This window comes from Dromiciops gliroides, chromosome 4 (assembly GCF_019393635.1).
Source record: "Dromiciops gliroides isolate mDroGli1 chromosome 4, mDroGli1.pri, whole genome shotgun sequence".
NCBI lineage: Eukaryota > Metazoa > Chordata > Mammalia > Microbiotheria > Microbiotheriidae > Dromiciops > Dromiciops gliroides.
The window spans coordinates 384,019,330-384,043,080 of NC_057864.1; the positions used below are offsets into that span (position 1 = coordinate 384,019,330).

General features: G+C 36.7%; 1 protein-coding gene across 3 annotated transcripts in view; it reads left to right on the plus strand.

The window, feature by feature from the left end:
- Nucleotides 1-23,751, plus strand: part of UTRN (utrophin) — a 705,722-nt gene that overhangs the window by 552,182 nt on the left and 129,789 nt on the right. For all 3 annotated transcript variants that reach the window (XM_044001726.1, XM_044001724.1, XM_044001725.1), the window contains 4 exons: nucleotides 2,325-2,593; nucleotides 8,711-8,857; nucleotides 11,136-11,214; nucleotides 14,374-14,434. In XM_044001726.1, coding sequence (XP_043857661.1) covers nucleotides 2,325-2,593; nucleotides 8,711-8,857; nucleotides 11,136-11,214; nucleotides 14,374-14,434 — 556 coding nt within the window. The remainder of the gene's footprint in view (nucleotides 1-2,324; nucleotides 2,594-8,710; nucleotides 8,858-11,135; nucleotides 11,215-14,373; nucleotides 14,435-23,751) is intronic.

Sequence of the window (23,751 nt, forward strand, 5' to 3'; positions counted from 1 at the left end):
CTTCCTTGGTCCTTAATGTTTTGTTGTACACTTTTGCTACTAGCCATGCCTTAGTTAGCCAATAAACAGGCCTAACCAGCAAATGTTTATATCTACAATTTTCTGGGAAATCCAGAATGAAACAAAGATTGTAATTGTAGGAAGGATCTGACTTTGGCTAGATACTGAGGGTATTAAATTGCCTTTAAAGTGATATTAATCCCATTGTGGAAGAGGCTAGCAACTATATTAACTAGTCATTTATGATGAAGATAGGGTAGTGATTCAAAATGACCCAGATAGCAGCTTAATAGCAAAAAAAAAAAAGAAAGAAAGAAAGAAAAAAAAGAAAAGAAAAAAGAAAGATGTTGATGAAAAATTAAAATAAACATAGGAAGACTAATTTGCACAAATTGAAAGACTTGGTTACTTAGGAAAACCATCTTTTAGTTTATTGTTGTAAATTACTGCCATTTTATTCACCTGTATGCAATTACCAGTAATTATTATAAGAACTATGTTGTGTGTTTATTTAAAATCTCATCTAGTTATACAAACATGTAGCTTTAGTATGTAGAATAATAGCCTTTGAGTTAGAAGGATTCTAGGAGGAACCTTAAGAACTCATCTAGTTCAGCCATTCTCATTTTATAGATGAGGAAACTGAACCCCAAAGAAGTTCCAGGACTTCCCTAAGGGTACTCGTGTATGTAATAAATGGTACTTCTGGTATTTGGATCCATATTGTTTGACCACAGCTCACTTTTCCCACTCTACACTTTTTTGTTTGTTTGTTTTTGTTTTTGTTTTTGTTTTAGTGAGGCACTTGGGGTTAAGTGACTTGCCCAGGGTCACACAGCTAGTAAGTGTTAAGTGACTGAGGCCGGATTTGAACTCAGGTCCTCCTGACTCCAGGGCCCGTGCTCTATCCACTGCACCACCTAGCTGCCCCCACACTCTACACTTTTGAATGTTGACCCCTTTGTATTTCAGAGGTCTTTAGCCATTCAAACCCTGAGTTAGTCCATGAGAAGAGTGGGTTGTGTCTGAAATCCTGGGGTGGAAAGGGCTGTGCTGGGTGACTTGTTCTTTATAGCTACCTTTTCTACTTCCTGCTTAGAAGACTTCTAACATTGTAACAGGGGGAAAAAAAAGATATTTTATGATGGACCACAGAAAATATCCACCATGGGTTGTTGGAAGGGTAGATGCCAGAAATGTCATTTAAGTGTTGGAACTTTCTCTGTAGCTAAGGAACAGATCAGATATAATCTGGGACACATGTTAAATTTTCTAAAGAAAGAAATCTTGTGGCTATTTTGGAGGGGAGGGGGGAGTTTTCCTCCATCCTTTACTACCATTTTAGTAAGATCAAATTTTACTTTTTTCTTTAGTTGTTATGGTAAGGATGATGGGATTAGCAGTTTTAATTTTTTTTAAGTACCATTTTTCATGGGTTCTCCTGTGATATTTTAAAAAATACATAGTCTGTAGGACAGGTTGGAGCCATTGTTTGTTGAAATATTTCCGTAGGTTCCCTATTACATTAAAATAATCATCATAATAATTATGGCAATTATATAATACATTAAGTTTTGCAAAGTGCTTTAACTTAATATCTCATTTGATATGTTCACAATTTCCCAAGGAGGTAGGTGCTATTATCCTTATTTTATGCATCAATAAAAATAGAAATAAAATAACATGAAATGGGCTATGGGGTTCATTTTAAGCATCAACATATTCATACTCAATATATTAAGCCACTGAGGTCATCATGCATTGCCCAAAACTTAACAATCTAAGTCACACAATGATCTCACACTAAGGATACTTCCTAGTTTAGCCCCGAGTTTAGATTAGAGGAAGAAGTATTGAGATTATTTTTGCCCCTCTAAGAAAGTGGATGCCCTTTGAAGGTTGACATCAGTCATTTCTATTTCAGAAGATCCTTTTTAGAGATCAACTAATCCCTTCCCCTCATCCTCATTTGTTCTTCTTGGCCATAGGAGGCCACTAAGTAAAAGGGACAGACAGGCAAATTTCTGCTTGATATGAGGAAAACTTTTGTTAACTGTTAAAGGTGTCCAAAGATGAACTCCCGACTCCCTCCAGAAGCTGTGAGTTCTTTCTTGCTTGATGTGAAATAAAAGCTGATTATACTTGTTAGATATGGCCCAGAGGGATTTTGTTTTTTAAGATTCATTTAAAACTAAGTAATCTCTGTGTCTCATGTGAACTCTGAGATTCTACTTCCCAGAGCTACATATTGAGGTAAAAGCCAGTCCATCCATCCCCTGTCCACCCCTCCCAGGATAATGCACAACTATTCTTTCTTGTTATAGAATTGACTCCTGAAGAGAAAGCCCAAAAAATTGCCAAAGCCATGCGCAAACAGTCTTCCGAAGTGAAAGAGAAGTGGGAGAACCTCAATGCAGTCACGAGCAGTTGGCAAAAACAAGTCGACAAAGCACTTGAGAAACTAAGGGACCTGCAAGGAGCCATGGATGACCTTGATGCTGACCTGAAAGAAGCTGAGACTGTACGGAATGGCTGGAAACCCGTGGGAGATTTACTTATTGACTCATTGCAGGATCACATAGAAAAAACCACAGTAAGTACTTCAGTATACCATTGTAATCTAGATATTGTCTTTTCTCATTTTTACTTCCAGTCTAAGTGTGTGACCATTGGACTTTGTTAGAAAATCTGTTTAAAATTGAGAGCTATCCTTGAAAACTTGGGTGTTTTGATTTGGGGATATGGAATTTTCTTTTGTTCCAGACCTGTTGGGTAGCCAAGTGGCACAGTGGATGGAGCACTGGACTTGGAATGAGGAAGCCTCATCTTCTTGAGTTCAAATCCAGTCTCAGACACTTACTAGCTCTGTGACCCTGAGCAAGTCAGTTGACCCTGTTTGCCTCAGTTCATCTATAAAATGAGCTGGAGAAGGAAATGGCAAACTACTCCAGTATCTCTGCCAAGAAAACCCCAAATCAGTTCACAAAGAGTCAGACACAACTGAACAACCACAACAAAATTTCCTAGACCCTTTTCTTCTCCGAACATACCCAGAGAACATTAAGTAAAATCAAAATGCAAACAATATACAGAAGTGATGGCAATCCTGCCTTCGTTTCTTGGCAAAATAATGTCGTTAGGGAATGATGTAGGTTCTAAACTTCTTAGGGGAATTGTCCAAATGCCAAGTTGCAATGATTTGAACTTTAACGATTCAGGACAAACATTAAGAATTCCAAGAAAATCCATAAAATAACCAATAAAGAAGAGTGAAGTCTGCAGCAGTACAGTACAAATAGTACAGAAGGGCTAGGATTTAGAATGTGTATGACTTTATTTTGAGTAAGGTCTCTCCAATTAGGCTTCTTCCATCTCCACCTTACTTCCATTGTGCTGAGTGGTTGAATAGAAAAGAAAAGAGAGGTCTAATGACTCTGAATATGTTTCTTCATTGGGAAGAAAAAGGTATGTCTAAGGCAGTTCCTTAGGCTAGTGGTCTCTAAACTTTTTTGATCACCCACCCCTCACTGAAATAATTCAAATCATGCAATCACAGTATGTCTATGTTTACACATTTATAAAGTTTAACGATGTATAACATAGACAATACTCATTCACAAATTATGTACACGTACTACTGTATTATGTCTATTGTAAACCTTACTCATAAATAGAAATTAAAAATAAATATGAAAAACAAATATGAAATAATATTTGATCCTAGAGTCGAGTCATTAGGCAAGGATGAGTAGAGGCATAACATAGTCAGACCTACCTTGAGAAAAATCACTTTGATTGCTCTGAAGAAAAAAAGTGGGGAGAGACTTGCAAGAGGAATACTAATTAGGAGTTTATTGCAATGATCTAGGTTAGAGGTGATGCAGACCTAAACTAGGGTGAAGTTATAATAGCTAGAATTTATATAATAATTATGGTTTGCAAAATGCTCTGCAAGTCTTTTATCTCAATTGAATCTTACAGCCACCCTGGGATATAGGTGCTATTAGTATGTCCATTTTACAGATATGGAAATTGAAGCAGATATTAGTAAAGTGGCTCGTCCAGTCAGTAAGTGTCTGAGACTGGATTTGAACTCAGTTCTTCCTGACTCTGGGTCCAGAGACCTCTATTGTGTCACTTGGGAGGTAGAACTGATAAGATATTGATGTGAGATGAAGTAAAGTGATGAATCAAAGATGATAGTGAATTTGAAGAAATCAGAGTAACTGGCAGATAGGTGGTTCTCTCAACAGTAATAGAAAAGTTTGGAAGAAGAGTAAGTTTTGAAGGAAATATAGATTATTATCTTTATGATGGTATATTGAGCTATCTTTTATCTCAATTCTTACCTAGCCCTTAGTCACTGAATGGGTGTGGCCTCAAGACTAACTGAGACCTGGGGAAGACCTAATTTAGAAAGACCAAGGTCCTCCACTGCATACTGGGCCATTCACTGGGTCAGTCATCTTGACCTTTGTCTTGCCACTGGATGTCAATGACTCTAGAAGAAAGAATCAGGCTCATGACCTTGTACAGCTCTGCCTCACCTATATCCAATTCACACACAAATCTAGACATTATCCTCATGATATCATTGGTCCTCTTAGAGAATGAAGGATGAACAAGAATAACAACATAAATGATATTTCTGAGTGAGACTACAATCCATCCATTCCTACTTATCCTATGCTCCCCACAACTGAAAAAGGTGGAGGCTCTTATTCATGTAGCACAGACCCCAGTTTCTGAAGGGTACCAAGAAGTGATAAGGAAGGGGCATCTAGTTATGTTGGAATTTTTCTTTTTTCTTTTTTTTTTTTGTGGGGCAATGGGGGTTAAGTGACTTGCCCAGGGTCACACAGCTAGTAAGTGTCAAGTGTCTGAGGGCAGATTTGAACTCACGTCCACCTGAATCCAGGGCCGGTGCTTTATCCACTGCGCCACCTAGCTGCCCCCGGTTGGAATTTTTCTAATGGCACTTGTAAAACTGCTTTGTGTAGTGGGTAGTGCAGGTTATAATTTTCCAGGGCCCAACACCCAGCCTAGAAGGGAAGGGTTGGAAAGTTAAGGAGCTTGTCTCCCAGAGGGAGTAGACAGAGTAAGAATGTTGAGTGATAAAGACAGGTATAGTTAGGTTTGAATCAAGCCCCTCCATGGCTATCTCAGGGAAGATGGAAATACTACCTGTCTTTCAGCCCCCTACATGGTTGATCATCCTTCCTCAACCCTAACCTTGAGGTGATGGGACAACTTCCCAAGGGGCCAGGTGTACTTTACCCAAAAATTCTATTAAAGCCTCTCTTATAAACTGAGTAGGGAGTTGTGGTGTGGGCTAAGTGATGGTGTATGATTTAGGAACACTAGGAAAGGCTTCTGGGCTTCAATTTATCTTCCACTCTGACCTTGTAAATGGTACTTGGAATTCAGCTTTGCCTGCAGATTTGATTTGCAGTGTTGTTTACTATTAAAAACGCAAATGTTTCTTGGGAAGGAGAATGCCTACATAATTAGCTATCAATAATTTATCTCATATTAAGTTATTAGGTTAGCTAACTAGGGAATGAAACAGAGGCTATCCAAGCTTTAATTAAGTTGAAAGAAGTCCAGAAAGGTCCGGAAGGTAAATTGACAGGCCTGAAAAGATAAAACCTAGTCAGTTATAGCATAGGTTTGGTCTGTCTTCTGGTCATGAACATTTCCAAACTTATGCTAGATTGATCTTGGATGACAAAAACTTGGTTCATTACTTCGCCTTAAGTTAACGCCTCATTAACTTGTTAGAACCATGTTGAGTGTTATTTCCTTGGCAAAGTCTCTGAGAACTCTGGGCTGCTTCCACTCAAAAATGAGGCATTTCTAGTAGAAATTTAGTGTAGGAAATAGACATCTACTATTTTGGAAACCCTGCTTCACTTTCAGAATAGCCCCATTCTCAAGGCCCAAAACATTTTCTTTGGTTGTTGTTTGAAGTAGTCCTTTTCTCTCTGGGAATTTTTAAATGTCCAAGAATTCGAACCACATTTAGAATGTTGGCATTTTTATAGAATTTCAATAGATTCTTAGCTTTTAAAAAAATTACAACCGAAAACTAGCTATATTTGGGGGAATGTATTTTAAGTTTATGAGATTATTATTGCAGGAGATGGTTGTTCCACTTTTTTCTAAAATAATTAAAATTCTCTTAAGATTTTTATTTTCTAAAAATATGAACCTTTGCTAATATAAGCCATTATATGTGTGTATCTGTTATACAAAGACCTTATAAAAATTTCCTTCATCTGTTATCAGAAATGGTGTGTTGGGGAAGGGGACATTGAGGAAAGAATTGGGGGTGTTACTTATTCTGTGGAAAAGGGAATCTTCATCTCCTTATCAAGAGTCTTATGGTTGCTTTTGTATACCTACCTCCTAGAGCTTCTTTTTAATGCTTGACATTTAAGCAAGTTCTAAACAAGCTGATGGGAACAGCTCTTTGTTCTGGTATTAAGAAGCCATTTGTCATATCTTAATGGCATTTTTGTATGGGAGAATAAAAGTCTATTAACTTTCCATTTCTATTAAACACACACACACACACACACACACACACACACAGCAGCTGGTATCCCAGGAAGTGATTGGCAGTCTATAGGCAGACCTAAAAGCAAAAATGTTCCTCTTTCCAGGAGTAGGCTATTCTTCTAATGCTACTGATCATAGAGGATTTTAGGAGAAACTGGAATAATTGGATTGCCCAGAAAGACTCCATTTTTTTCCATCACTTTTGACTTGTTTTAATAATATTTAGCAACAGTCTATGTCACAGCAAGCAGTTACTTTTATCTGCTTACAAATACCAAGTGGTTTGATGCATCTTTGAATTACAAATAAAACAACTTTAATTTTTAAAGTAATGTTTGTATTGGGTTGAATTGAAGTTAGGTTCCTTTTAAGTCAAAATTTTAATTGAGTAATTGTAATCTATATCATATTGCTTTCCCTTGAAAATTATTTATGGCATGTCCTTACTTCCAGAAGGAGATGCTGAAAGTTTTCTTGAAGCTGAAATTTTAAACAAAATAGTTTAGGTATAAAGTTTAGGTATATTTTTTATTAAATATCTATCATTAACGCCCATATACCTAATGATCCTTAAATATATATATATTTTTTATTTTTCCCCAGCTTGTCTGCCTGCAGTATACATTGATTGCCATGAAACTATCAGAGCTATTATAGTAATTCTCTTAAAAATTCATCAGCTAAAATATAATATACATATATACATACATACGTGTGTGTGTGTGTGTGTGTATATATATATATATATGTATAGACACATATGCACACAGGAGTCAACTAGGTGGTGCAGTAGATAAAGCATTGGCCCTGGATTCAGGAGGACCTGAGTTCAAATATGACTTCAGACATTTGACACTTACTAGCTGTGTGTGACCCTGGGCAAGTCATTTAACCCTCGTTGCCCTGCCTCCCCCCCCCCCCAAAAAAAAAAATTCATTGACTACTCACATGTGCTCCAGGAAGAATTTTGGAGCATTAACTTTGAACTGTATATTTAGTGGCAGCTAATTAGGCCTATTGAAGTTGAAGGTGATGCTCTTCTCCTTTCCACACATATTTCTGTTACCTCTATATTTAAAGGGAAAATCTCTATTATTATGTGAAGATTTTTGTAGCAAATCCTGCTAGTATTCAACCATATAAATCTAAGACTCGTTAATCTAAAAGTATCATCTATAATATAGGAAGTTCCCTACTTGAAAAGGGGTTATATTCTAGATGCTTAATTTTAAGTTATTTCTTTGGAATTTAGAACACATTTTCCTATAAGAACAATGACATAAATAATAATTGACTTCCCATACTAACCCATAAAAATCTATTTAATCTACCACCTAACTGAATTGCTATTTGTTATCGGTTCAAGTAGTAGAACATAACACAATTGCGATCATATAAATTTGGTGCTCTCTTCAGTGAAGTATATCCCATCCCCCAGATAGAGTCTGTCTTCCATCTTTCTGTAATCCAATATCACTTATCACAGTTCTACTTTGTACTGTAATTATTTTCTGTACTTCTCTCCTGTTACATTGTAAGCTTTTTGAAGATAGCAAAAGTTCATCTTTATTCAGTCAGTCAATAAACATTTGTTAAGCCCCTACTTTGTGCTCGGCACTTTGCTAAATGCTGAGTATATAAAAAGAGGCAAAATACAGTCATTGCCCTCAAGGAGCTCACAATAAAATACTGCTTAGTGCCCTGCATAGTACTTTGTTCATAGTTGGTGTTCAAAAATATTTGGTGCATTAAATTAAAGATAATTGGACCTAATTAAGAAACAGGGTAGATGTAAATAGAGCCTCTGCCAAAGTAGAATTTTTGGGAAATAGAACCCTTATGAAGACTATAAAGAAAAAGATGAAGATTAACGAAACTAAGAATAGATACGATAGTGATGTTCAAGAGAGAATCTAATCAAAGTTGTATCTTAAATATGTCTTATACAGTATCATTCATTGAATTAGCATCCCCATTGACCACAGGGCTAGATCTATAAATCTTTTTTTTTTTTTTTTTAGTTCATCACTGCAACATTTTTTTTCCTCTCTCATAACTATCCTTGCCCTTTGGGGGAAATAGAAGTGGGATGTGACTTTTTATTATATGTTCTTTTCAGATGGTCTCGATCCTTTTTCTTTTATTCCAGGCATTTAGAGAAGAGATTGCACCAATCAACCTAAAAGTTAAAACAGTGAATGATTTATCCAGTCAGCTGTCTCCTCTTGACTTGCATCCATCTATAAAGATGTCTCGGCAGCTTGATGATCTTAATATGAGATGGAAACTCTTACAGGTATAACTTCATATCTTTTCCTTCTGGAGAAATAATCCTTGGATTTCCCCCCTTTCTCCCCTTCCACCCCAAATAGTTTTTGCCTTTCCCCCTTTTTCCATTATTTTACCAATTGTCCTTTTTAATACTTTCACCATGAAATGAAATGAGGTATCTATTGAGTCAACAAATGTTTATGAAGCCTCTGCTACGTGACAGGCATTGAGGATGCAGAGGTTTAAAAAAGGTACCTTTAGGGGAAACAACTTATGAAATTTGCACCTATAGCACATATGTGTGTTTTATATTTTTATCTAAACAACATATATGCATACATGGTGAATTGTAGATAATCTCAGAGGGAAAGAGCTAGCATTAAGGGATCCAGTAAAGGCTTCTTTCAGAAGATGGAATTTTCTCTGAGATTGGAGGGAAGCCAGGAAGTCAAGCAGAATCGAGGTAGTTGAAAATTCTAGGCATGGTGGACATGTGGAAGGGAGTAGGTATAAGAAGAGTGGAAAGGTAGGACAGAGCCTGGTTATAGAGCGCTTTTAGTATCTTGAGCAATGACCTCAGAGATATAATTTATCTCTGTTAGTAGGGCTTTGATTTTTGATGCTCAGTTCATATATTTTAGTAAATTACCCCCCAAAAAAGGTCAGATGAGAATAATTGGAACATTTGTATCATAGTAGCTCACGAAGAAATACATTACTCCTACATTATTCCTACTTTTTTTATTTTGCAGAAGTAAAAATTCGACTTTCTTCTTTACCTTGTTTTATTTCTACCTCACCATTTGTCTATTTTGATCAAAGAGCCCATTTCTGCCTAACCACCCTGAGCCCACTCTTGCTCCTGGCTCTGGCCATTCCTGATTCCTTTCTTTGGATACCTCTTTCTCAATTCTTTTACCTTAGTAAACATTGAAGGGGAAAATTTCTTTCTGGTTGTCACTGTGTTACCTATTCAAACATCAGCATGTGCTCCACTGAGCCAAAGAATGTTACCACCGTGTATTCATTTATTTGCTGACTTCCTCATTTCCTCTGAGTAATAGGTAGCAGAAATAAACAGAATCTTGCATGAAGGCTAAGTGGAGTACTGTGTGGAAGGGTATTGTTCTTTGTTACACTGTGTTTTAAGACTTAGAATTATGCCTAGATGAAATTCAAAAAATTGATGTTTCCTAAGAAAAGAATTAGATTAAAATATTTCATATGTTGTTTGGATTTTCTTATTTTATTTGATGATATTGACAAAGCTAGAATGCATATATAGAGATATTCTTACCTAGTTGGCATTTCTTACAGCATGTGACAGTCTATTTGTGCTGAAATGATCTGAGGTAGTAATGCACAATATATAAACTTTACCTGTGAATAAGCACAGGAAACAAAATTTATTTTTACTTCTAATTCTTATTTGTTTTCCATTGGACAGACATTCTTACAGTCCAATTTGATTTACTTCCCATGCTGTTTCTGTTGCCTTTCATCCTCAAAGACAAGGAATCAGAGAATTTGTAATTTTTAAAGGAGAATAAGGTTGGTAAGCTACAGAACTCAGGTGTTAACTGCTTGGTGGATAGTGGAGAGAAATCTGACCTGGGAGGCAAAATTGTTAATACTAAAGAAACAGCTTTTCTTCTGGTTTCTCTGAATATAATGAATAGTGTGGAGATAGTTTGGAGCCATGGTGTAATTGAATTAGCCCTGGAGGTTGAAGGAAAAGTCATAGAAACATATGTTCTCAAACATTTCCCTCTTAGAAAGCAGCTGTGAAACTAACGATGTAAACAGAGTCAGCTGAGTACAGATACATAGACAAAGACAAGACATTCTCTTGAAGAGAGAATTGTTTACCTCTGCCTTTTCACTTGCTCTCAGGAGCTATGGTGAGGTGGAAAATACAGTTGATAAAAAGGCAGGAGACCCATCATCTAGTCCCGGCTCTGCCAGTAGTCTCAGACTAGTAGTCTGCCTTCTGGTGAGTTTCTTCATTTCTCCAGACTCCAGCTTCTTCATTTGTAAAATGAGGGAGTTGAACTACATACCCTGTAAAGTCCTTTGCTGCTCTACAATTCTAGGATTCCTCCGGCTTTCACTGACTTCCTCATTTCCTTCTTTTAAGGGTCAGTTGTCTATTCCAGTACCTGTGTAAAATGGTAGAGGTGTCCTATATTGTCGTATTTAAATCTGAGATTGCGATTGTAGTTTTCATTTTTTTTCCTTTGCATTAAAGAAAATTCTCTTTCAAAACTCAGTTTGTTTGTTTTTTCTTGAATGGATACATGTAGGTTTCAGTGGAAGACCGCCTTAAGCAGCTCCAGGAAGCCCATCGAGATTTTGGACCATATTCTCAGCATTTTCTCTCTAGTAAGTGATAATAAAGATGATTGAACTCATAATTTTTTTTTTCCAGTGAGGCAAAGGGGGTTAAGTGACTTGCCCAGGGTCACACAGCTAGTAAGTGTCAAGTGTCTGAGGTCGGATTTGAACTCAGGTCCTCCTGAATCCAGGGCTAGTGCTCTATCCATTGTGCCGCCTAGCTGCCCCTGAACTCATAATTTTTTTATGTTAAATTCTTCTTTTGTTTTCTTTCACTAGAAATTCTTCTGTATCTACTTAAATCCATAATAAAAGAGTTAATGGTTAAGGGATCCCAGTATGGAATGAAACAACTTGCTATTCTTTAAACTTTCTTTTAAGCAAGGTGTCCATTTCCCCCTCTTCCTTGGTTACCCCAAAGCCCACTTTTGGAGCTTAGAAAGCTCCAGAAGGGTTTGGCCCCCAGCAGGGCAATACTTTTCCCTACCTTGAGACGGAACCTCCTGGACCCTTACCTTTCCTGGAGGGAACCCATAATCCTATTCTATCCCAATATTTATTTCTACTTCATCCCTTCCCATGGGTGGTCCTTTATCCATTTTCCCTGACATACACTCTAGTGAAACTTAATGACTCCTGGGCCTTGCCATTGAAGAAAACCTTCCCACCGGCAGGCCTTCCAATCTTTTTGCCCCTGAACCTTTTCCAATATTGTTTTCCCCATTTATATTGTGAAGTCTTTGAGCATAGGAATAAAAGTAGGGACTGTCTTCTTTTTCTGTTTGTTTCTCCAGTGCTTAGCCCATAGTAGGCTCTTAAGAAATGCCCATTCATTTTGTCTCTCTGCCATATTAACTTTTTTTCATCTAATAGCTTATACACAGAGAGCAAAGCTCACATGTATTACCAACATGAACTTTTCCACACAAAAAAATAATTTTTCTGTTCTTTTTTCCCCTTAAAATAGAAGTTATGGGGCAGCTAGGCGGTGTGGTAGATAAAGCACCAGCCCTGGATTCAGGAAGACCTAAGTTAAAAACTTGACCTCAGACACTTGATACTTATTAGCTGTGTGACCCTGGGCAAGTCACTTAACCCTCATTGCATGCCAAAAAACGTAAACAAACAAAAATAGCCGTTATTAGTTATCATATAATCGATCATATGATTTCAAAGTTACTTGTTATCAAGATTTCAAAAGTATAATTCAAACCTGGACATATCCATGTGTAAAAAATCTCTCCCATCAATAATGGAGGAATGAGGCATATTCAGCCAAGAGAAGAGAAGATTTAAAGACAGATACACATGATAGCTTTCTTCTCATTCTATTTCAACAATCATTTATTGTTGTCCACTATATACTAGGCATTGTAAAAGACATCTACTGAGAATAGGGGTATTTAAAAACTGAACCCCCATACCTTTAAAAAACTTGCACACTACTATCAATAGATTTAGAAAAATGACAAATGTACAAACACACCTTAGACATATTCTATTTAATTCAGGTTTCATTAAGTAAAGTGTCAAATTTTTGGCATGGCTTGTTGCCATATTATGAAAATCTCTTGGCATAAATAATATAGTTGTGACTTCATTTGTTTCTTGCCTTTTCATGATTTTTAAAACTAACTTAAACTAAAATATATTATGTTCTATGTCAAATCAGTATTTATTCTTGAGCTTTTATCACTAATCAGAATTCAATATTTTTTAATTATAACCTAGGTTATACCCTTTTATACAATTTATATGGTTCTCATCATTCTGACTCCTTTTATTTGAATTTTCCCTAATTTTTTCTAGCATAATCATTTAGTAAATTATATTTCAATATATTAATGTTAAATTTACTCTTATTGATCTTGATGAAGAAAATCACATGCTACTTTTTATTGTAATTAGTTTAAATTTTTACTGAGTATTTGCATAATCTAAAGTGCCCTAATATTTAAATAAAATTTAATAATATTCCAAAATTGAATGTATTTTATAATTCAAAAACTAAATTAAGCAGAAAATAATAGGCTAAAATGTATCAGGGTCAGGGTCATGGTTCTATTTAAGAAAATCATTTATTAGCTTGAATGACACTCTAAGCTGTGGTCCAGCTATCATTTGTCTTTTTTTTTTTTTTTTTTTGGTGGGGCAGTGAGGGTTAAGTGACTTGCCCAGGGTCACACAGCTAGTAAGTGTTAAGTTTCTGAGGCTGTATTTGAACTCAGGTCCTCCTGAATCCAGGACCAGTGCTTTATCCTCTGCACCACCTAGCTGCCCCTCCAGCTATCATTTATGAAAACAAAAGGCAAACCTAGATTAAGGGGTGATGGGAAAATGAGATTATGAAATTCACATTTCCTTGTGAAAATTCAGTTTATCACCTTTTACTGCCAGAAACTAATGATACTAATGGAGGCTGAGAAGGTTAGTTCATTCAAACAAATAATTAAAGTTGAAAAAGGAGTATAAATAGGCCTTAATTAATTTACTAATTGATTTCCCCTGCTGCTTCCAATCTTTAGCTGTCTTATCATTTGGACTTAAGCCATGGGTTATATAAAAGGCCCATTTGGTTAGGCTTTCAAATTAACACTAACCCGTTAGTCTTGTGCCAAAAAGAAATCAGTTGGCCCTATGAGTAATTTAATGTACTATACTCTTGCTTTCCATTCCCTTTTTGAGTAATTTTTCACAGTAAGGTTAATTTCTGATGTAGGGAATTATCATTATGCTTATTATAGACAAATATTTATAATATGGAGGTCAAAAAATTTGGTGGACATAGTAGGGGTATCATTGGTAAGAACTTTTTGAACTCAGGTCTTCCAGAATCCAGGGCTGGTGCTTTATCCACTGCATCACTTAGCTGCCCCTCTTCATAATTTCTAAAAACATATACCATCACTCATTTTTTTAATGGTGGAAACCAGAAAAAAATTTCAGCCATCTTCCAGCTAGTTATAACATATTTATCCCTCTTGGGGGTAACAATGAAAGAACATTTTGGTTTTTGCTTTGCCTCAGAAAAATCTTTGACACCATAACATTGTATCGTAGTTTAATCCTAGTGGATTTGATGATTACAGGAACCTGGCAAGTAAATTGGAACACTTCGGATTTGATATAAAAACCAGCTTCCGTTGCTTTTAGTGAAGTGCAGAGTTTTTAGGCTGAATGTTATAATGTCTTCTTTTGTTTCCTCAGCTTCTGTCCAGCCTCCATGGCAGAGGTCTGTTTCACACAACACAGTGCCGTACTACATCAAGTAAGTTGCCTTTGACTTTCATTAATGATGCTGAGAAAACAGTGTTACTTTATCCAATAGGATTCATTTGTTCTGTATGAAGGAAAATGGATTCCTAAAAATGTGAAAGAAATGACCATTTTCTTTCATTTTGTCAAAAGATCTTTTTTTTTAATGAGAAAAATTCCAAACCTCCCAGGGAAGAAAGATATGATGTCAAAATTTTCCTGTATGTAATGTAGAGGTCATTTTGTTATCACAACAAAATTAACTATGATAATAAATTATAGGATAATATACAGTGTTTTAAAGATTGCTGAGTTCTTAATATACATTATTTCTTTTGGTACATGTAAAAAAATTGCAAACTTTAACACTTTAAAGTTCCTTATGAATGTTAGTTATTCTTATTCTCCCTTATGGCCATTTCATAAGCAACCCTTCCCTTCCCCTCCGCCCCTAAACCCTACACAGACACAGACATACATAACTCCCAGCTCAACTCACTCTCTGGACTGCTTCATCTCCTCACTAACAGATTGCCCCTTGGAGCCAGCTCCTTTTCATTTTGTCTTCCCCTTAATAGAAGAATGTAATGTCCTTTTGAGTAGACAGTATCTTGTTTTCTTATAGTTGTCTCCTCAGTGCTTTGCATGGACCCTGACAGTTAGTAAGGGCTTAATAAACGCTATCTGTCTTTCTCTCTTTAATAGAAAGAAAGATGCTACTGGAAAAACCACAACAACTATTTGAGGCAGGAGAATTTTAATTAATGCTTTTATTTCTGGGAGATTGGTAAAGCAGCATTATTTCTAGGACAGTCAGAAAAAATAACTTTTCCTTGAATATTCAGAGACGAACAGTTGTACTATTTTTATTTTTACATACATAAATTTGTATCAGGGCATATTTTAGCCAAAAAAAAATTTGTTCTCTATAGATGTGTGCCCTTTACCTTATCTGACAAATGAGATCAGTTTTAGCACTTTTGTCTCTAGATTGCTGAAACTTTTAAAAAAAGCTTCCATAAAGTTCTAAAACCCTAGAATTGCCTGTGGTAAATGTCTCTTAAGAGATTAATTTGAGAAATGACAAGAGTTAGAACATCTGGTTTCAGGCTCTCACTCCTCCAAGGACTAGTTGGAACAACATGGTTAAGTCACTTAAAATCTCAGTGTCCTTAGACAGCTATCTAGCAGTACTACAGATTACAGGTTAGTGGACAGAAATTATTGGTCCAAGCAATAAAAATTATTTTCCCCCTTAAGTCTAAGCAATAGAAAAATCAGATATCGATTTTAAGCATTCTGTCAAAAAAAATAGTTTTACAAAGACCACTTGTGACAGTGACTCTCTATGTGATTCTAAACTCCAATTCCAGTCTTATTTTCATTTTCTCATTTCCCCTCATCTGTAAAATGGAGATGATAATAGCTATACTACCTCCTTACCAAGGCTATTGAGAGGATCAAATGTGACAATTGGCACACATTTACCTCCTTATGCCTCCAGACAACTGAGATAATGTATGTAAAGAGTTTTGTAATATAAATGCCAGCTTTAAAAAAAATTACCATCATAATATATCTCATTCACTTTCTAAACTGTAAAATCTTATAGAAATGTGAGCAGTTTAAAATTAATTATGTACAAGAGAAAGGGTTAGAGGTTCATCCAAATTATATCAGTTGCTTAACAGATTGGATCTTAAGGTCTTTTATTTGTCTGCATTATATTTTACATTTCAATATAGTTAGCATTTTCATAAAACCAGAAGAGTAGATGATTAGTAATAATTAAATAGTTGATCCTTAAGGCTATCTCCCACCTCAAAAATCTATTATTTTCTATGAAATTTTAAAGAAATTGATTTGTTCAAGTACTGGGTACTCATTGGATTTGTTTTTTATTATACATTTTTTAAAAAAATCACCTTACATGGTAATAAAAAATTTCTGATTGAGAAAGTTTAATAATTAGTACCCACATGTTTTATACAATTTTAATTCTGTTAATTAAAAGTTGTGGCACTTTGAATAGGCTGGGTTTAAGGAATCTCCCTATTATTTTTCACAGTATAAAATAATATAAAAGCCAGTCTGTTCTATATAACATTACCCAGAACTTTAGGTTTCCCTCTATAATTTCTGTCTCTTTTAAAAAAAAAAATTAGGCCTGAATGGAAGCATAGAATTACATGTCCATTCTAGTGGTGGGTTATCTTGTACAGTGTTCTGAACTATGATTTATCTCCAAATCAGAGGAATACTAGAATCAGTCTTCCCCTGGCACTTAAAACTGAAATAGATTCTAAGGGACAAAGAACAATTTGGGTAGAGTTCAGTTTTGAGTAGGGTTCAAAAGGTCAGAGTTATGAGAGATGGTGACAAGATCCTGGCTTGGGGGAACCTGCAAAAGGGGTTTGAGACAGTGACTAGCAACTTACCTTACCTCACCACTGCTAGTTATGATCTAACAGAGTTTACCCTGGACAGACGCAAGGGAAAGAGTTTTTAACTGGCATTCAGTAAACTTGTTTTAAAAATATTTTGAAAACTATTTCAGTGTAATTGAATCCTTGGTAATCTTGCTCATTTTTTAAAAAATATACTGTGGTTGTGTGTTTTTTTAAATTAGTAAATCTATTTTCTCTCTCTCCTACCCCCCAGCTTATTGGAAAAAAAAGAAAAAGAAAAATAAATTCCCTGGAACAAATATGCATAGTCAAGCAAAACAAATCCCCTTATTTACAGTGTAAAAAAAAAAATACGTCTTATTCTGCACCCTGAATCCATCATGTCTCTGCCAGGCTGGATTTCGTTTTACAATTTTAAAAGATGCCCGTAGGCTTTACCAGTTTACCAATGTGTTTGGAGGATGGGGAGGGAGGATTGTCAATGACACAAAAAAACATTAAAAATCTCTGCTATGGTATAAAGTGAGAATTGGAGATAGAGAGAGGGATTGAGCCCAGGCAGCAGGTAGCAGAGGGGAGAAGGAAGAAGGTATCACTATGTGTCCCTGAGCAAGTCAATCACTCTGTATTCTAGGAAATTATAAGACTTTGTATGAACTTCAGAAAAGGTACCAACCTTCATTGGTACCAAGTGTCCTTCTATAATTTCTCTGTCCAGTTAAATCCTAGGTCCAGTCTATCCCTATATCTCTGTTTTATTATTCATGATGAGCTTAAAATTTCTTGTGTGCTTGGTGACATAAAATCAAGTATTGCAATGGAATTTTTAAAAGAACATTTTTCATATATTATAGGGAATTTCTTTGAGACTTTATAATACAATATGTAAACATACGTTGATACCAGCCTCAGGTTATACCAGATTTCTCCCCCTAGAAAAGCAAATATTGTGTGCTTGGGGATTATGAAGAGGAAAAGAAAAAAAAAAAGATTTAATGGATCTAATCTGTGTAATCTGCTACACAAATCAGTCCTGTATGAACTCTCTCTTTTCTTTATTATTTTGCTTTGCTTTTCCTTCCTATTAATTCATTTTCTTTCTTTCGTTTTTTTTTTCTATTAATACATCTATGTTCAAACCCATGAATTAATGCATGTCACCACCTCCCCCAGTCTTTACCTAATCACACTTTGAATTGAGGGAAAAATACCTATGGGGTTTCCTTTGGAAGTAGGTCAGGTAGTCAGTAAGGGGTTAGGAGTTGGCTGGTTTTGGTATTCACTTATAAATTCTTTTTTTTTTCTTTTAAAAATTATTTTATATTTTTATTCCTTTTGTACCTTACGCCATAGTCATTTCCTGATACAGACTTTTACTAGACAAAGTCATTGGAAGTAATAGAAATTTGTTTATTATATAATACTCTATACCTCAGTTATTCTGCCAATTCAGACAGGTTTCATCCTCAATTGTTTTTTGTCCCTCATTCTTGAAGAGGACCATGACAGATGTCATGACTTACAATGAATTGGATTTAAGTGGGGAAGGTCTGTTCAAAGTCTGACCAGCCTCACTCTCTCCTCCAGAGCCATCTGGGTCCAGTGACAAAATATATTATCAGGATGAATGAAGATGACTTGGGATGTTTAAGGCAGTTGGGATTAAGTGACTTGCCCAGAGTCACACAGCTAGTAGGTGTCTGAGGTCAAATTTGAACTCAGGTCTTCCCAACTTCAGGACCAGTGCTCTGTCTACTATGCCGTCTAGCTGCCCCTTCATCCTCAATTAATGAGGACTCAAAGGCAGTAAATGCATTTAAATATAACAAAAGAAACATAGTTGTAGCAAAACTGATCAGAACCGAAGGTAAAAGCAACATTCTCACCCACTGCCTCCACCACCCCCAAGGTCTCTACCAAAAGGGTATGTGGTTCATCATTTTTCCTGTAGGACCAGGATGGATAATTGCATTTAAATATCTGTTTTTCTTGAAATTGAAGTCAGTCTAAAAGGCCTAAAATACTTGCTGAAATGTTGCTCCTTCTCCATCCATCTTTCCTTTAAAGTATCCTATATAGTCCCAATTTGGGACAGTAGTGGAACTAGATAAAGAGTTAATCCGGAATTTGTAGTTCATCTAACTTCATTGTATAGATGGGATTTTTTTTTTTTAAATCAAGAGCATCCTAAGAGTGGCTAGGATAATACAATTTAAATCACAGATAAATTAATATGCAATTAGCATACTAGAGTATTTTAATAGGAATTTTCCTATGAATAACTGCACAAGAAAGGTCATAAGTCACTACATGCAAACAAATGGTAAGCCTTTCCCAGTCCCCCTTAATTCTAGAATTCCCTCTGTTTGTTATTTCCTACTTGTCCTGTATATGGTTTGTTTGTACATTGTTGTTTACATTTTGTCTCTCCATTAGACCTTGTGGCACTTTGAGAGCAAGGATTGGTTAGTTTTGGTTTTGGTTTTCCCCAGCACAATGTCTGACATGTACAAGGAGTCCTGGGCAGCAGGCTAAGTGTGTAAATTGCAGGACAAGTGTTGACCTGTGTTTATAGAGTAAGTTCCCTCATCAGGAGTTGCCTGTACTAGTGTAATCACAGGTTTGGACCATAAATGTGCAGAGAAATGGACCAGTGATGAGATGAGAGCATGGCTACAGGACTCTCCTTCAAGTCAAAAAAAAAATTGAGTTATGTCATGCATCTGATTCATACTGGTTACCCAGTTGAATGTGAGGGCAGAGGCTCTTCTATATGTCGTATTTTTATCTCCTGGCACCTAGGACAGAGCTTTCAAGAGAGTGCACCCTTAATAAAGAGTTGCTGATTCATTCATTGGGTGATCACAGGTTAGTCACTTTATCTTTCAGTGCCTCAGGCCTCTCTCTAAATCTATTAAGTTAGAGATAAGTTGTTGATTTCCGATTACTGCAGAATTCCCCTGCACTGATGAAATCATATATCTTAGCGCTCAGTGTCTCTCCCCCGACAAAAAAACAGTCCTCCCCTCCTGACTTTTTTTTTTTAATAGTGTCAGGTGCTAAGAATACAGATATGAACATTATCCCAGACTCAGCCCTCATGGTACTTATGCTCTGGAGAGGGAATTGACGGGGACAGCATATGTACACAAACAAGTAAAATATATTAGGCCTGTCCCAGATGCCACCTCCACCTTTCTTCCCCCCACCCTTCTCTCGTAGGTTACCTTCCACCATCTACTCTATGTTGTGTATACATTGCTTAACTGCACAGTGCCTGACACATAGGAAATGCTTCATGAATGCTTGTTGAGTGACATGGGATGACTGACTGTTTAAAATGTGACAGGAGCAAGGGAGAAATGGAGGCAGATTGTACTTGCATGGATGTTTTTTTTCTTCAGTCCAGGATTTGGACTCCTAGGGAGTTTTATAAAGAATGAGAAAGGAGAATGCTTTGACTCTAATTGTCCAAATCCTCTTTATTGATCAGCCAATCAGTCAGTAAGCATTTATTGAAGGTTAGGTACCAGGCATTATGCTAAACCCCAGGAATACCAAAAAAGCAGGAAGTCATGGTCCCTGCCCTGGAGGAGTTCATATCCTATGGGGGAAATATAAAAATAACTAGGGACATAGGCTGAACATGAAGAGTAGCTATGGTAGTCTCAGAGGAGAAGGCACAAGACAAAGTGTTGGTGCTGTTGTTCATGCATTTCAGTCACGATTGATTCTTCATGACTCCATTTGGGGTTTTCTTGGTGAAGTTACTGGAGGGGTTTGCCATTCCCTTCTCCAGCTCATTTTACAGATGAGGAAACCAATACAAACAGGGTGAAATGACTCACCTGGAGTCACACAGGTAGGACGTGTTTGAGACTGGCTTTGAACTCAGGTCTTCCTAACTTCAAGCCCTGTGTTCTATCCACTGTGTCATCTAGCTGCCCAGGGCACAGTGAGAGGATGCTGTTCATCCATGTTTAGATCCACTACCTTTAATGCCATTGGTGGAAAGATCTGGTGACTGGATTTCAGTGGTGGTATGTGTAGAATTATGTATAGGAATAGGGAGTTAGAGAAATAAGATAGAAAATTCAATGTGCAGAAACTGTAAATTTTTCAAAATCTGAATTAATAGCAGCCAATGAATTCAGGATGCTGAAAGTTTCTTTTTTGTTCCTATTATATACTGATAAAGGCTGCTCATTCTTTGATAACAATCATATGGCTCATTTGCCCGTATTATCAGTACTGTTAATATTTGTGAGAAATACCCACTTGACATAACCAGAGCTCTTAAGTTAGCTGAGATTATTAAAGGGAGAATTACTTTTTTAGTCCCTCTTTTTATTTCCCTAATGATACTGAGTCTACTAACTTTATGTCTTCCACATCTCCAGATAAGAATGAGCTGCAGGTATAAAATATCTGATTTTATGTAAGAGGAGATAACAATGGCTTACACATGGTAGTTCAGAATGTGAGTTGTCAGTATAAATAATATCTAGTCTCTAAAATGTGTAGAAATCCAATGTTGGAACTTAATAACATCCATAATGAAATGTCATGGTAGAGCGGTATGCACGCTAGTTTTGAAGTTGGAAGACCTGGGTTGAGCTCCCATCTTTGACACTTGCTAGCTATATAACCTTGAGTAAATCATTTAACTTTTCTGGGCCTCAGTCCCTTCATCTCTATAAAGAAGATATTGAACTCTATGACCTCAGAGAACCCTTCCATCTTTAAGGCTATGATCCCATGCAGTGATCAGCGAAGGACAAAGTTAATCAGCTCCAGAATGGTACTTGAGAGACTCTTCAACACCTTTCCCTTTCAAGTGGAGTTGCTGAATAGAGTCTTTATGACCCCTCTAGTTCAATGGGGGAGTGCCTGCCCTATGAAGTTATCTCCATTTATCCCATGTACAATAGTTCTTTGTGCATTGTCTTCCCCATTAGAGTTCAAACTCCTTCAAGACTGGGAGCATCTTTGCCTTGATTTCTCTCTCCAGTATTTAGCCTAGTGCTTGGCCTTAGAACTTTGATGTTGTTTTTCTCTGAAGAGGTCTGTAAATCTTTATCTTTGTTGAAAGCAGGCATTTAAAAAAGAGTGAGCCTGACTATTCTGATGGGGAAGTAAGAACAAAATTGGCTTTTGAAAGAATGTCAGCACTTTGGGGACACTGCAGTAGTATTAGAGTGTAGCACAGCTTCAGTCAATGAGCAGTAGCATAGACCACTGGGGGGGAAAATGACAGCAGCTGGACCAGCCTAGCTTGTGGGAGGTTGGGGAAGGGAACCATTTCCAGAGCAGTTTGTATTCTTGAATGTCACAGACAGAAGGGCTTTAGAATTCATTTCACCAATGAGTTGAGGCTCCAAGGAGTGATGTGAGCTGCCCCAGGTTATCCAGGTGTCGAGCGGCAGGGCCAGAATGCAAAGTCAGATTTTCTTATTCAAAAAACCAATTTTTTTTCCTCACTACTTCATACTTCCAGGCCTACACTAATGCCCCAAACAACTTAAAACACTTGGAATTCAAATTGCTTATTTTCATTTAAGTTAATAGCATCAGGTCTATCACATCACTACTATTTCTGCTTTCCTTTGAATTCAATTCAATTCTATCTATTAGGTACCCATTTTATACAAACCACCATGCTAGGCTCAAAGGATTTAGATAGGTGTGATCTAAAGACCCTCTTCTCAAAGAACTTGTAATGGAATTGGCATAAGCTGGCATGTAAACAAATAACAATGATATATGCTAGTATGATGAGTGGTGGGGAAAAAGATAGGACCAGCCAGGTTACTGTAAGAAATTAGAGGTGAGAAAGATCACTTTCTGATAGAGAGTGGTGAGAGAATGTTTCCTGCCACACCGGGTACCACTTTGGACTTTGAAGGAAGGGTAAGATTTCAAGAAACTAGAGGCCAGAGGGTTTATTGTAGGAGTGAGGGCCATGTGAGCCAAACACACAGCTACAATCTGACTTTGAGAAGGTTAATAATAACAAAACACTTGTATAGCACTTGCTATCCGCCAGGCATTGTAAATAAAGCACTTCTTACAAACATGGAAGAACTATCACAAGAGGGGAGATTAAATGTTTTTCACCTGAGTTTGTCTATAGGAAAAGACAGATATCTTCAAGGCAGAAACTCTTTTGTTTTCCAGTTTTATAGTCAGATGTTTTACTCCAGTGATAGACTGATATCCTTTTCTTGTTCAGTGAGCATATATTTAAGAATGTTCCCCCTTGACCAATGTCTGCTAATTACAATGTACCTGCTAATTATTTTGGTGACTTCTGGTTCTTTGCATGTTCTTGTTATTAGTCTGAGTACTGAGGACTGTCTCTCAGCTCCCCTTATGAGAGGCAATCAGGCATCATGAGTAAGTGATGTGGAGATTTAAAGAGGAGGAAAGACAAAGCCCCTGAGAACTCAGCTCAGCAGTGCTAGTGACCTCTGTTTGTATATAGGGTAGCTTTTAACATCCTAATTCTGAAAAAGTCAGTGTCTCAGCAGGTATTGGGGGGTGATGTGATTGAGGTGTTTAATAAACAGAATTTATGCTTCTAAATGAGTGGTGTCTCTGTCCACTGGCCTTTTGTTGTTATAATCATAATCATATGGTACATTTGATAATATTTTGTAGCTTAATGTTTTCACAAACATCAGCTCATTCTATTCTCTCAGCAACCCCGTAAGAAAAGCCTGGAAAATTATCACCATAGAACTTGGCAGCTGGGTGGTGCAGTGGATGGAGTAGAGGGCTTGCAGTCAGGAAGACTCATCTTCTTGAGTTCAAATATAGCCCAAGACACTTATTAGCAATATGCCTTCTGGCAAGTCACTTAACCTTTGTTTGCCTCAGTTTCCTCAACTTTAAAATGGGCATAATAACAATATCTACCTCA